Genomic DNA, 13,506 nt, shown 5'->3' with positions numbered 1-13,506 from the left:
ATAAAACGTGTTTATATTGGCATCAAAATAAAATTCCATAAAAAAATTTAAACATAAAAAACGATTACTCATTGATGTGATAGGGAATAATAAGACAACAAAATATTCGTTGTTCACGGAAGCGGCGAAACAAAACGTGTTGGCAAATGCCAAATTCCAAAACTGAAACTTTCTTTTTAATATTTATTTCTAATTAAAAAAAACCGCCAATTTTATATCTTCGTTTATTAACGGTTTTCTGCCATTGCAGCTTCCATTCTCCTCAATCTATGTAAGTGAACCATCAGCTCCTCTTTGTAAAGCTTCTTCTATGTTTGTAATATTGCGCCTTTATTTTATTTTATTTACTATATGTCTTCCTTTATTTATTATGATTTGGTGGCATGTTTTCCCTTTCATGATTCATGAACAAAGAGAACTTTGAATGTTAAACTTGTCTCGGTTGTGCATAATTTGAAACTACTTACTTCTAATTGAGAAATTAACTACTCTCTTATGTAGTTATGTGTTTAAATTTCTAGTTGGATTCTCTAATTTCAAGTGTATATTTGTAATCCATGCTGTTCTGCGCTTTCTGTTTAATGCAAACTGAAAATAACTGTTCTAGTTTCTTGAATTTGCAGCACAGAAAACCTAATCTTCATGAATTTGGGAAATTTTGCTGCATCTGCTGTTTCCTGTGAACCGGGAAGCAACAACAATTTCTTTTTCTGGATTTTGGTTTGCTTGCTACCAAGTTCTCTAGGAGCTCCTAAATTATATGTTCATTATTTTTCCAATTTTTAACTTCAGTTGTTGGAATCTCATCTTGTTCTTGCATTTGTGATCTTCAATTGTTGATAAGCCATGGTTTTCGCTCGACACAAGCCATTCGTGAACCATTTGGAATTGAAACTACCAAATGGACCACCTGATCTATTTACTTGTGAATCTGATTATGTGGATTCATTTTCTGATGTGTTTGGTCCTGCTCCCATTGAAGCTTCAATTGGGAATTTGGTAGTTGCAACAAGTTCAAGTGGAAAGGTTTGCAATGATTATCCTTCTGTCATTCATATCCGCTCACATTCATTACATTCAAGTGGAGCATATATTGATCCATCCTCAGTGCGTAGCAAACTCACTTTACACGAGACAGGTGATGAGTTGGAACTTCTTGCAGAGAAGGAGTATAGAGAAGCAAAGGAAGAACTTGAAGAGTATTCAGTTAATGATGATGCTGTAAAGGAAAATAATTTAGAATCTAATGATTGTTGCATGAATTATCAGAGTATTGGAGTTGAGGATTTTGAAGTTTTGAAGGTTGTTGGTCAAGGTGCTTTTGGTAAGGTGTACCAAGTAAGGAGGACTGGTACTTCGGAAATATATGCGATGAAGGTGATGCGCAAGGATAAGATTGTACAAAAAAATCATGCAGAATATATAAAATCTGAAAGAGATATATTGACAAAGGTGGTACACCCTTTTATTGTGCGGCTCAGATACGCATTCCAAGTAATTCTTTTGCCTAAATAAAGTTAATTGCCATATCTTGTGTTTCATATTATCTGGGTCTTAACACTTTCCATTATATGTGAAAGCTACGTAAATTGTACAATACTTTCATATTTACATAATTACAAGCTTACAACCTATTTGGGATTTGCAGACAAAATATAGGCTATACTTGGTGCTTGATTTTGTCAATGGTGGTCATGTTTTCTTTCATCTCTATCGCCAAGGCCTATTCAGGTGCGTGGCAAGCTATATTTTGTGACTACATTATGAAATGCTAATATATCTTACACAAGATGCAACTTCTTTCAGGGAGGATTTGGCACGCTTCTATGCTGGAGAGATTGTTTGTGCTGTTTCTCATCTTCATGCAAATGGTATAATGCACAGGGATCTTAAACCTGAAAATATTCTTCTCGATGCAGATGGTCATGTAAGATCCCATGACCATATCTGTCTGTAATTTTGCAGTAGGATTTTCACACTTCTTTGTTTCATAAGGGATTTAAGAATTGTATTTGATTCATGCCTTGCTGTATTATGACTTTGGTCCTGTGCTTTTTACCAGCTAGTGTTAACGGATTTTGGCCTGGCTAAGGAATTCACAGAGATCGCAAGGTCAAATTCTATGTGCGGAACTTTAGAGTACATAGCTCCTGAAATCTTTATAGGGAAGGGTCATGATAAGGCAGCAGATTGGTGGAGTGTGGGGATTTTGCTATTTGAAATGCTTACAGGGAAAGTTAGTATCCTTGGTGTGTTTGCATCATCTATTAGTAAGAAATAGGGGTTACCTAATTATTTTTATTTTCCATATCAATTGGTCATGTTCCTTTCAGAATACGCTGCTTAAGATAGAGCTTGAATTTCTTTGAACTTGATTTACTAACTTGATGATTATGTTAGAGGAAGTTCACTATTTTCAATCTTGGCTAAAAGAATTACTTTGAATTGATGACTTGGGAAATTAGAAGTTTTCATGCTAAGCCTGGATTTTTATTTGTTTCTGCATCAAGTAATAGAAATTAATATGAAATTTTATGTGAACAAGGAAAACTGGTTGATGATATCTACATCCAACTGAGTTCATCTAAGATTATGGCGGATGATTTCTATTTGCTAGATAATGGTCTACAGTAACAATCAGCCTTACAACTTAAGAAGTCTATCTCAAATAATGTTTTATTGATATAATAGCATATCCTGATTTTAAGCAATCATTATCAGTTGATATGACTAATGAGTAATATCAATTTATTGGGCCTTATTTCTTTGGTTAGATTATGTAGTGCTTTGTGAAAATAGTGTGCAAAATCTCAGCCAAAACTAAAGGATGTCCTCTACTAGCAATTTTCTTAACTATTCATTGTAATTTCTTGGTCTGCAAAGATTTGCCTCTATAATTTGGTGGGATTCAGTTCTAAACAGGTCCAAATCTTGAATCACCTAGATTTATTAATTGTTTATTGCCTATACACTTATTTGTTGATCTTTTCATAAGTTGCTGTAACTTGCATTATAGATTCCCTCAACTAAATCTTATTGTTTAATTGCAGCCTCCTTTTACGGGTGGAAATAGACAGAAGATTCAGCAGAAGATAATAAAAGACAAACTGAAGCTCCCGGCTTTCTTGTCAAGCGAAGCACATTCACTGCTAAAAGGGGTACAAAATTTTCACCCTCACTCTCTTATAGTTAGCTGTCTAAGCACATGCTTTGCTTATTGTACTCATGCAAAAATCTTGTTTTTTCCTAATGGTCTGAAAAATCCACTGCTTTTATGCTACTGAAACATTCCCTTAAAGAACCAAATCTTTTAGAGAGAAGTACCAATATTACCATGAAAGATCATGTCACCAACAAAATTACCACCTTTCCTTAGTAGATTGTGAAACAAACCAAGCCTTTTGTGTATACTAGGTGAATTTTCATCCTTCACTTGGTCATTTTGTCAGCAACATGATCTTTCTTAGATAATTTTGGTATTTCACTCTTTTGTTGTATTTCTTGTCTCTGCAACTGTCATATATTGGACAGCAGCAGTTTAATGAAGTTTCCCTCTACAGCTTTTGCAGAAAGATGCCAGGAAGCGCCTCGGCAGCGGGGCAAGAGGCAGCGAGGAGATAAAAAGCCACAAATGGTTTAAATCAGTCAACTGGAAGAAGCTGGAAGCTCGAGAAATAAGGCCGAGTTTTGTTCCCGAAGTTTCCGGAAAGCACTGTGTTGCGAACTTCGAGGAGCGGTGGACTAACATGCCATTGCTGGATTCTCCAGCTGCTAGTCCCAAAAAGGATGACAATACCTTCAAGAAGTTCTCCTTTATTGGTACTCCCAGTCTGTGCCTTGTGGGAGATGCTTGAATTCTACAAAAGGTTCAGTTAGAGAATCCAACTCTTGTAATTCATATGATGGCTGAGAAAATTGTAACAGTTCCATACGTCCTCTTTGTGTATGCTTTTTGGTAATTATACAAGCAAGTAGTACATTGTTATGTTTAATGTGTTCTTCTGCAGTTCTGCTGTGCTTTAGTTGAATTTTGATATAATTATGAAATTTTAAAAACACTTAAAAAAAATTAACTAAAATTAAAACCACACTTCTTTACTTTTCTCTTTTTTTTTTTGGTGACTTTTACAATTCTAAACATATGCCAATATTTTTAAATTTGAAAAAAAGAAAATAAAAAGTGCTGTCAAATAGTGAGAAGATATAACCATAATTTTAATTAGGTAGAGTCTATTATGCCAATGGTTACGGTGATTACACAAGTGTTGTTAAAATTAAATTTTTTTTTTATATTTTGGTAATATATTTTTTTTAATTTTTAAATTAAAAATGTTGTTAAATAGTAAAAAAATGTTACTTTAACTTTAGCAATACTTTTTAAGCAATCATAATCTGTATAACATAAGTACAGTGGTATGCACCTTTTAGTTATTCTTTTTAAGTGATGTCAAATTTTTATAACCGTTATATCAACCGAAATAATAGCCATCATAGAAGCCACATTTCTTTTATTGCAAGTAAAAAAAAATGTTTTTCACTCTGAAGCGTATCATTTTTCACAGAAGTATCAATGACATGATTTTGTATCGAATAAACCAAATCGATATTATCTCTTGGTTGCTGTCTTGACTTGCCTTTGTGTGTTGTGTGCTTTTTGATGAATAGTATCACATGGGATGGGCCTTATCTTCTCTAGAGAATGTGCAAAAAAGAGAAAGAAATGACTTAAATAAATACACATATATACATATAAATATATAATGAAGAACTGAAGAAGCACTTATGGTGGAAAATTTACAAACTAAGCATTAAAGTGAACATCTGAATATATACATAAAAACAGAAGCATTTATTCATAATAAAGGTTGCAGCAAGAAGCATTATTTCTTTTGAGTACTTTAGAGGTGCTAGAATAAAATGAGAGAGCTTGAATACACAGTAACAGACACCAGATAATTGCTTATTCTAGCAGCTCTAGAAAACAGACATTAATTATTCTTTTGGTTCTTTTTAGTATTGGCTAGGACAGAAATTGAGAACTACACTTTGTGCAAACATGGAAGCACTTATTCTATTCATTACCAATGCACTCTTATTTCTTTCTTTTTCCTTTTCTTTTTCTTTTTTTTCCCCTCACTTGATGATGCTTCTGGGTTGCCAAGGAGTTAAACTGTTAGGGTTCCTGAAGAATCATCAACACTGGCATTTCTTTCTTCCTTTGTTTCATCATCTGTTTTCATATCTGGATCATCTACAATAACACTATGGAATTCTTTATCCTCACCGGAAATTTCTTCAAGCGATCTACCTCGTGTTTCCGGAACCAAGAAAGTGCAAAAGAATCCAATCAAATTGACAACTGAAAGTCCCAGGATTGCTTTCTTCATTCTCTCTGTTTTGTTATCTGCATTATCAATATAACCCTGGACCATAAAAGCACCAATTATAGCTCCAGATTTTCCAGCTGCGGCCGATAAACCATGGCAGGTCGATCGGAATCTAGCAGGGAACAGCTCCGCCGGCACTATAAAAGTTGTACTATTGGGTCCAAAGTTAGCAAAGAACAAGGTAACTCCATAAAGTAGAGCAAACATGTGAGGCTTGCCGTTACAGTAATCGGTCGTTACGGCCGGGCTGCAGTTAGATTGTCCCCTGTATTCTCCATAATTGTGTCCAAGAAACCACATAGAAACAGACATTGCAAGGAAGCCAACAAGCTGGATTGTGTACCTTCCAATCTTGTCAATGAAGAATACAGTGCACCAGTATCCGGGCACGGTGGCGAGCAGGGCGACGACAGACATTGCTCTAGAGAGTTCATAAACCTCTCTTATGGCATTCATTTTGGAAGCCTTGTGTACTAGTCCAATCACAGGGTAGATATCTTTCTGTGCAAGTTGAAGGCTATAGAATGCAATATCCAACAAGAACCATGTGCTGGTTGTTCCAAGAAGGTGTAAACCATGCCTGCTTAGAAACTCTGATGAGAATAGTCCATAAGAGGTGCTAGGCGCAGCGTCATCAAGCCGGTAATTCGATTCTTCTGAAGGTATGTCCTTATCTAGAACTTTCTCCATATCTTGGACAGCTTTCTTGTGATCTCCTTCCACCAAGGCCGTGTATCGCGCAGTTTCTGGCATTTTCATTCTCCAATAATATGTTAATGCTGCTGGAAATGCACCAAACATTAGCACAATTCGCCACAGAAAGTCTCCTTCAGGCTGAGTAGACGCAGCCGGATCGGCTGCGAAATCATGAGCCGGATATGCTGATAAGAAAAGACGGGAGACAAACATGGCTACGCCTCCAGCCACCAGTATTCCAACTCCCTGCATTGCAAAGACGGCTGCAATGAAGCCGCCTCGAGTCTTCTTGTTCGCATATTCGGACATTATCACGGCCGAAAGAGGGTAGTCTCCTCCAATGCCGAATCCTAGCCAGAATCTAAAGAAGCATAGAGTTCCCACCACACTTTTTGATGTGGAACCAAAGGAAAGGCCTGATGCTAAAGCACAACCAACCATGGTCACAAGAGTTATTCCATAAACCTTTTTCCTACCAAGCTTGTCTCCAAGCCAGCCAAAGAAGAGTTGTCCTGCAAGCGTTCCGCACAGCGCCACGCCTGTTATTGCGTTGTTCACATTCTTTGGTAGCTTTCCAGGGTCATGACTAGTAGGATCATAGTAGTAAAGGCGGCCCATAAGCTTCGCCACGGCCGTGATGCAGAAGAGATCATAGGCATCAGTAAAGAATCCCATTCCAGCAATTACAATTGCTTTGTAATGGTATCTTTGTGTCTTAGCTTTGTCAAGTGCTGAGAAAACATTTTTGCTTGTCGGTGTTGCCATGGTGATGATCAAAGGATGGTTTTCAACGAGGGAAGGTAGGCGAAAGGACAGAGTAATGGCATGCTTAGTTTATATAAATCAGGTTCAGGTATGTTTCTTACTCACTTTGGATTTATTAGCTGCAAAAATTTGTCATAGTTAACGAATATATCTAGAAAAAAAAAACGTTGGTATTAAAGAAAATCACATTGTTTGATGTTAAAAGGTTGAAAAAATAAATCATTCTCTTGTGTGTAATTTTGTATACGTGGTTAAGCTGCAATCAGTTAGCCCCTAAGATTGAGGCATTGGCTTTGTTCTTATCTTGTTTGATATTGCTGCTTCCATTTAAAAATTTAAACCCTTTTTGTCTCTTTATCAGCGATCATTTTCCTAGGTTTTGTTTGGAGTATTGTAGGATGTACAAGAAGATTTGATGAAATCCATGCAAACGTTTCTTACCAAGATAAGCCTTTGAAATTGTTATTTTATTATTCTCATTTTACCCACATTTGCATATGCGCACATTGTTATAAACAAATTCTAATAGCGGATGTGAAAGCCGATTCTTGCTTAACTAGGTCAATCTGATAACTTCGGTTCAATTTTCAAAACCATGAACAAATTACTATAGTGAATTCGAGGGAGGAAAGTGTAAATTTGTTATCCTTTTTGTAGTGTCTTTACATAAAGTGTAAATTTGTTATCCTTTTTATAGTGTCTTTACATAAAGGGTAAAGTACTAAATTAATCTCCTCGTTTGGGTAAAGTACTAAATTAATCCCCTCGTTTGGACGTAATTTTGTTTTGGTCCTTAAGGTTTAAAGTGTCTTATTTGAATCTAAAAAAGTTTCATTTAACTTCAATGTAACCCTACCGTGAGTTCAAAGTTAAATAATTAACAGAATGTCCTATATGACAGAAGTACAAGAACAAGTTCAATAATCTAAAAAACAAGTATAAGTTCTAAAGAGACAAAATTAACTATAGATACATCAATACATTTATTTATCATTTTGTAAATTTGCTATCTTTTTGTAGTGTCTTTAAATAAAATAGCTATCTGGAAATTGTCACAAAACATAATTCACTACTCGCTATTTATAAAGGCATCATGTAAATCTCGTTCCAATTTTTTTTAGTGCATCGATCCACCCTTGTACAAAATAATTAGTGACATTTTTTATATGGAGGATTTGAAGGATTGGCCACTCAAGTCTTCTCTCTCTTTAGACATCCAATGCATTACAAAAAGCAAAGTGAAAAAATGAACCACTAAATAGAACAATAACTTCCGGTGCAAGTTAGTGTACTTAGCGAATTGATCCAAGAATGATTAATTCCTGGCTATATCATTTTACTCAGGTCCTCGTTTTAGAGAAGTATTAATGGAGTATGCAAAGTTAGTTTACGATGATGTGTCATTTGCAAGATTTGGTAACTAAATCAGCGGCAAAAGCTGTCTTCTTCTTAAGCTCTACCTTGTCAGCACCAACTAGTTTTTCTACTTGATTCCCTTCTTTCAGAAAATAAAATGTTGGAGTTGCATTGACACTCCATGAAGTACTTAACTCCTGCATTTAACCAACACAATAAATCTTATTGAATAAATACAATAGTCCAAAAATAACCAAGGCCAGAGAGAAAAGGAAAGGAGGGAGAGATCCCTTTTCTAAGGATTGTAAGGTGAAGGATATTTTGTTTTCTATGTTGGAAAAACAAAGATTTTATAATTTAACTTTTTGTATGATTAACAAATTTTAATACAGTATTTTTTATATTCGATAAAAAAATACTTTTAAAACTTAAAAAAATATTTTATTGCACTGACTATATTATATGAAACAAAGTATTGGATAATAAGGAATAAACCATAAACATAAGTTAAGTGTGAAAGTGACAAGGATGTTGAGATGAATGAGTGAAGATACAAATGAACAAAATAAGAAATAAAAATAGAGAAAGTTAGCATAGTGCTTATTGCAGAAAGATGGTAGAATCTAGTTTCAGATGATTTAGACGTATGAGAAGAAAATCGCTGGTTAGGAGGGTAAATGAGATGGAAGTTAGAAAGGGGACAAAAGAAATTTACGCGCAAACAGTTGCACTATAGACATGATACATGATAGAATATAATACTGTTAGTTCCAACCTCACCTAATAAAATAAGATTTTGTTGTTATTATTACAAATTTTAAAACAAAATATCAGTTTTTTTTTTGTGAAGTTTTCAATAAAAATATAAAAAATCAGAATCTATTAAAACTAATTTTTTAGATAAAAATATATAAATATTTTTTTATAAAATAAATTGAGACTAGCAAACACTAAATCTAAAATATAATATTCAAAACAAAAGAAAAAAAAGACAGAATGATAAATTTAGAGTTAATATTTAATTTAATCTTTCAATTTATATGTGGATCTTAATTTAGTTCCTCAAGTTTTAATTTTTTGTTTTGAGTTTTTAAAATTTGCAAACAGGTGAGTCACATTGATCCCTGGTAGAGATGGATCTATATGTAGTTGTGTGAGAGCAATTGGCCCAATTAAATTTTTAAAAAATCAATAACAAGTATATATGTATAGATAATTGCTTCTATTGTAATAATTTATTTATCCCCACACTTAAAAAAAATCACGTTTAAAATATATTTATGCTATTAGATATTAATACAATAATAAAAATTTATTATATTATATAAATTTAAAATAAATAATAACAATAACTAACAATAATCTAATTATTTAATTACTTCAAGTTAAGCTTAACTTTTTAAATACAAATGAAATTACTAATATTTAATATTTTTATAATATATATCATTTATTTACTTTTTATTTTTTTGTTTAATTTAATTTTGTTTATACATATAATATNAAATAAAAAAATATTATTTTATCTATACTTATATATAATGAGAATTGTGGTTATTTGATTTAAATTTTTTTTTTCATAAATTTTTTTTGTCCTTCTCACATAATTTTAGGAAAAAATCTAGACACCAAAGAAAAAATAGTAAAAATTTTAAATTAGTTGATTCGAATTATATTCTTTATAAATTTTGTAGCTACTGAGTTATTTTTTGTATCATATAAAAAATAATCAATAAAAATATAACTTAACGAATATTAAATGCTTGACTAGTTACTAGTATTAATAATAAATATATTACTTATGCAGTATTACTAAAATATTGAAATAAAAAAATTTAAATTAATATATTTTTAGATGTATTAATTATATTTATTTATTAAAAACTTGAATAACTAATATTCAAAGTTTAAATATTTAAATATATTAATGTTAATTTTTTTTATTAATTTGTTATATTATTTTGTTTTCACTTCTAAAATTTTTTAGATTCGTCATTAGTTTTTAGGACAATTTTTGACACAATAACGTTAATAAAATGCTAACATAAATAACTAGATACCATGCTAGAACTTGTAAAACGCACGGTTTTGATCTTAGCGTTTAAATAATTCAAAAACGATGCCGAATCACTTATTTTAGGAGAAAAAATTTTAATAAACACTATTTAAGATTTTTTTATTATTGAAGTGCCAAAACAAAAATGATGTTGTTTTACAAAGTTTAATATGGTATTTGGCTATCCGTCTCAATGTTTCGTTAATATTTGTGTGTTAAAAAATTAGTTTAAGAACTACTGTAAATTATATTAGCAAAATTTGAGTATTAAATAAAGATAAATAAAATTTTAGAAATTAAATTGATACTTGTGTCTAAATTAAGAGATCAAATTGAATATTATTCCATAAATTTATATAGTTATATATATTGATGGTATATGTATATATGACTTACAGCAAGCTGATCAGCATCCACAGTGAGAAACAAAAGGGAAGAAGAATATGTGTCCGCAAGATGACAGTAGCTTGGCATTATTTCTTTGCAAGGAAGAGACCAAGATGCAACAAAATTTGCAACCACCTAACAATATTAGTAAGTGTTAATATTAATAACCCAAGTTAATTTGTTAAATAATCATTAATATATGTAAAGGACTGAAGAAGCTAAAAAGCTTTATTATTTAAGATATACCTTTTTCTATCTTTCGTTTTTAATTAAAGGTCTAATTTTGACTTTTTTTAATAATTGACTATTTAAATAAATCAATTTAACATTAGTTCTCATTTTTCATCAGTCATACCCCTTTAATAAGTAAATGAGAGAAAAAATAAGTGGGTAAAGTAATTATCATCAGTATCAAAAGTAATTTTATAAATAAGTTTTTTTTTTTAAATGAAAAACACTAGACTAATAAGTGTATTCATAACCAAGTTCCAAACAAATATATAATAAATAAAAAAATAAAAAACAAAATATTTAAATAAAAACACAAAAATTCTATATAAATAATATGAATCTGTGTCGTTGCGTATATATATCTTTTGTCTCTGTCATTATTCTAAGACAGTAAAAAATACAACTTTAAAATATTTTACTGAAAATTTGGTCCCATAATAACTTATTAATGTAGTACTACCCTTATCTATATCTATATCTATCTATACTATATATATAGTGAACAGTAATAGTATCGAGTATCATAACACGATTTATTCACATGTCAGTTATGCATCATTTGTCATAATATAATTTGTTCATGTGTCATTAATATGTTATTATTTTAATTAATTTAAATAAATATCTAAATTTTTACTCATGACTCATTTTAATCTTTAAAATTAGAGATCGTGAATCAAATTAAATTTGTCTCTCAAATAATTTTTCTCATTTTTATTTCATAATTTTTATTTTGATCATATAATTTTTATAATAATTTAATATTAATAAATTTTATAACATATAATTATATTATTTTAATAAAATAAATATATAATTGACTAAAATATGTATTATTTTATTTTAGTCTAAATTATGCATGTTATCATTAACACTAATTAATTAATAAAAAGAATACTTATATAAAAATTATCACAATATAATTTGTTTGAAAAATATATAATGATTAAATTTATCATTTATATAAACATTAATAACCTTCTGTTTTTTTTTCTTTATTTTTCCTCTTTCTCAAATTCATTATCAAAATCAAACCCTCACGAGGCTTTGTCAATAAATTAAACCACATATATCATTGGAATTGAAAACTGATTAATGGCCTGATCGACTAATTAAGAAAACAAACAAACGAAACAAAAAAATAATTTGTCTTTCATCGCCAGCTCCTAGTTTCATATTTAATTTTAAGTTTCTTAATTTTTTTTTTATTATGTAACAAGAATTTTATTTAATTTACATGTAAAAAAAATAGACAAAAAACGATATTAATACCTTTGAATTTATGAACTAAAAAAATGAGAAAAATTATTTTATGGACTAATTTGATTCGTATTCTTTTAATTTTATAGATTAAAATGAGTCATAAATAAAAATTTAAAGAGCCAACTTTAATTTCTTAAAATTATACATATTAAGAACTACGGTTTATATTATGAGTCACGCACGAGTAATGAACAAACTATGTTATGATAAATGGTATTATTATTTATATCAGCATGTCACGTATCATCATCACTAACAGACATATTATCTTTTTATTCTACATAGTTGCATTGAATGTTGTTCTAATACATGATATTGACTATTTATGTAAGCATGTCATGTCAACATGGTGTTAATAAAAATGATTTGAGAAGCTAATGTGAATTAGAATGAATTTAAAGTCCATATTAAAACACTTTAAATTTTAAGAGTCAATTTAATAAGTTTGGGAGTATATTTCAGAAGTCAATTTAAATATTAATTTTATTTTTATATAAATTGCGCCAATAATAATATTTTTAATGAAAAATACTTAAAAATCATTAGAATTTATTATTTTTTGTTATTATTTTTAATTATCAATCCAATTTTTTTAATTTAATAATCTAACAATATATTTTTAATTATATTTTTAAATATTAATAATTAAATACTGTCTAAAAATAATAAATTCTGATTTTTTTTAGCATTTTTCATTGTTAATTATTCCATACGGATATATATAAAGACTTACAATCTTGCCGTCTGTGCTGGCCTGAGCTAGCATTGTTTCCCAAATTTGCATGGAAGTTACGTGATGCACGTTTTTGGACGAAACCTCTCCAGGATGGCTCTCACCACCATCACCTTCAGATACCTGCACAATTAAATCGACTAATTAATAACAAAGGACAGAAGATACAGAATGGAAATAAAATGAACATTGTAATTTGTATGTTAGATAATATTTAATTTGGTCCCTCAACTTACATGTGAGCCTCAATTTAATTCTTAAAATTTCAATTATTTTTATTTAATTTTTAAATTTTGTGAACATAATTTATGTTAGTTCTTGAAATAATTTTCAACTTACAAATGTTAATGGAACACTGTCATGGACCGTAGGATGTCATACTAAACTTTATAAAATGATGTCTTTTAATTTTGACACTCAAATAACTAAAAAACAACCTCATAAATGGCATTTATTAAAATTTTACCTAACAAAATAAGTGATACGACGCTGTTTTTGAGCTATTTGAATGCCAAAATTAAAATTGTACCATTTTATAAATTTAAACGTGACATCCGACTATCTATATCAGCACTCCGTTAATATTTTTGTATTGAAAATCGTCTTAAAAACTAATGTAAGATACATTTATA

At 30.4% G+C, this 13,506-nt stretch overlaps 3 protein-coding genes across 6 annotated transcripts; 1 reads left to right on the top strand and 2 right to left on the bottom strand.

Moving 5' to 3' along the window:
* Window positions 1-169: 169 nt before the first annotated feature.
* On the top strand, window positions 170-3,992 carry LOC107459367 (serine/threonine-protein kinase AtPK2/AtPK19). Of its 4 annotated transcripts, none has more exons than XM_016077596.3 (7): window positions 170-296; window positions 624-1,494; window positions 1,649-1,731; window positions 1,807-1,927; window positions 2,063-2,236; window positions 3,051-3,158; window positions 3,561-3,992. In XM_016077596.3, exons 2-7 carry the CDS (start codon window positions 847-849, stop codon window positions 3,852-3,854), a joined length of 1,428 nt encoding a protein of 475 aa, XP_015933082.1. In that variant the 5' UTR covers window positions 170-296; window positions 624-846; the 3' UTR covers window positions 3,855-3,992. The 4 variants fall into 4 exon arrangements, with proteins under 4 accessions (XP_015933082.1, XP_015933079.1, XP_015933081.1 ...); XM_016077593.3 differs by having other exon boundaries at window positions 219-271; XM_016077595.3 differs by lacking the exon at window positions 170-296 and adding an exon at window positions 298-316.
* A 1,173-nt stretch (window positions 3,993-5,165) lies between these two features.
* Window positions 5,166-7,127, bottom strand: LOC107459366 (low affinity inorganic phosphate transporter 8-like). The gene has a single exon (XM_016077592.3). It carries the CDS (start codon window positions 6,846-6,848, stop codon window positions 5,166-5,168), a length of 1,683 nt encoding a protein of 560 aa, XP_015933078.1. The 5' UTR covers window positions 6,849-7,127.
* A 1,121-nt stretch (window positions 7,128-8,248) lies between these two features.
* On the bottom strand, window positions 8,249-13,236 carry LOC107459264 (thioredoxin H9). The gene is made up of 4 exons (XM_052251616.1): window positions 13,231-13,236; window positions 12,875-12,997; window positions 10,657-10,782; window positions 8,249-8,401 (listed from the first exon to the last, which is right to left on the bottom strand). The coding sequence occupies exons 1-4, from the start codon at window positions 13,234-13,236 to the stop codon at window positions 8,249-8,251; spliced, it is 408 nt and encodes a 135-aa protein (XP_052107576.1).
* Window positions 13,237-13,506: the final 270 nt, after the last annotated feature.

This window comes from Arachis duranensis, chromosome 7, assembly GCF_000817695.3.
Source record: "Arachis duranensis cultivar V14167 chromosome 7, aradu.V14167.gnm2.J7QH, whole genome shotgun sequence".
In the NCBI taxonomy this organism is placed as follows: domain Eukaryota; kingdom Viridiplantae; phylum Streptophyta; class Magnoliopsida; order Fabales; family Fabaceae; genus Arachis; species Arachis duranensis.
The sequence above is the reverse complement of the archived record's forward strand: the minus strand, read 5'-3'. Positions and strand labels throughout refer to the sequence as shown.

What these genes read in the sequence shown, in the direction of transcription:
- LOC107459366 (XM_016077592.3), bottom strand. Translation starts at nt 6,848, where the DNA reads ATGGCAACACCGACAAGCAAAAATGTTTTCTCAGCACTTGACAAAGCT.
- LOC107459367 (XM_016077596.3), top strand. Translation starts at nt 847, where the DNA reads ATGGTTTTCGCTCGACACAAGCCATTCGTGAACCATTTGGAATTGAAA. An exon ending in TTGAAATGCTTACAGGGAAA is followed by an intron (nt 2,237 to 3,050) that starts GTTAGTATCCTT and finishes GTTTAATTGCAG; the next exon opens with CCTCCTTTTACGGGTGGAAA. An exon ending in CACATTCACTGCTAAAAGGG is followed by an intron (nt 3,159 to 3,560) that starts GTACAAAATTTT and finishes TTCCCTCTACAG; the next exon opens with CTTTTGCAGAAAGATGCCAG.
- LOC107459264 (XM_052251616.1), bottom strand. An exon ending in CCAGCACAGACGGCAAGATT is followed by an intron (nt 10,783 to 12,874) that starts GTAAGTCTTTAT and finishes TAATATTGTTAG; the next exon opens with GTGGTTGCAAATTTTGTTGC. An exon ending in TGGATGCTGATCAGCTTGCT is followed by an intron (nt 8,402 to 10,656) that starts GTAAGTCATATA and finishes GGTTAAATGCAG; the next exon opens with GAGTTAAGTACTTCATGGAG.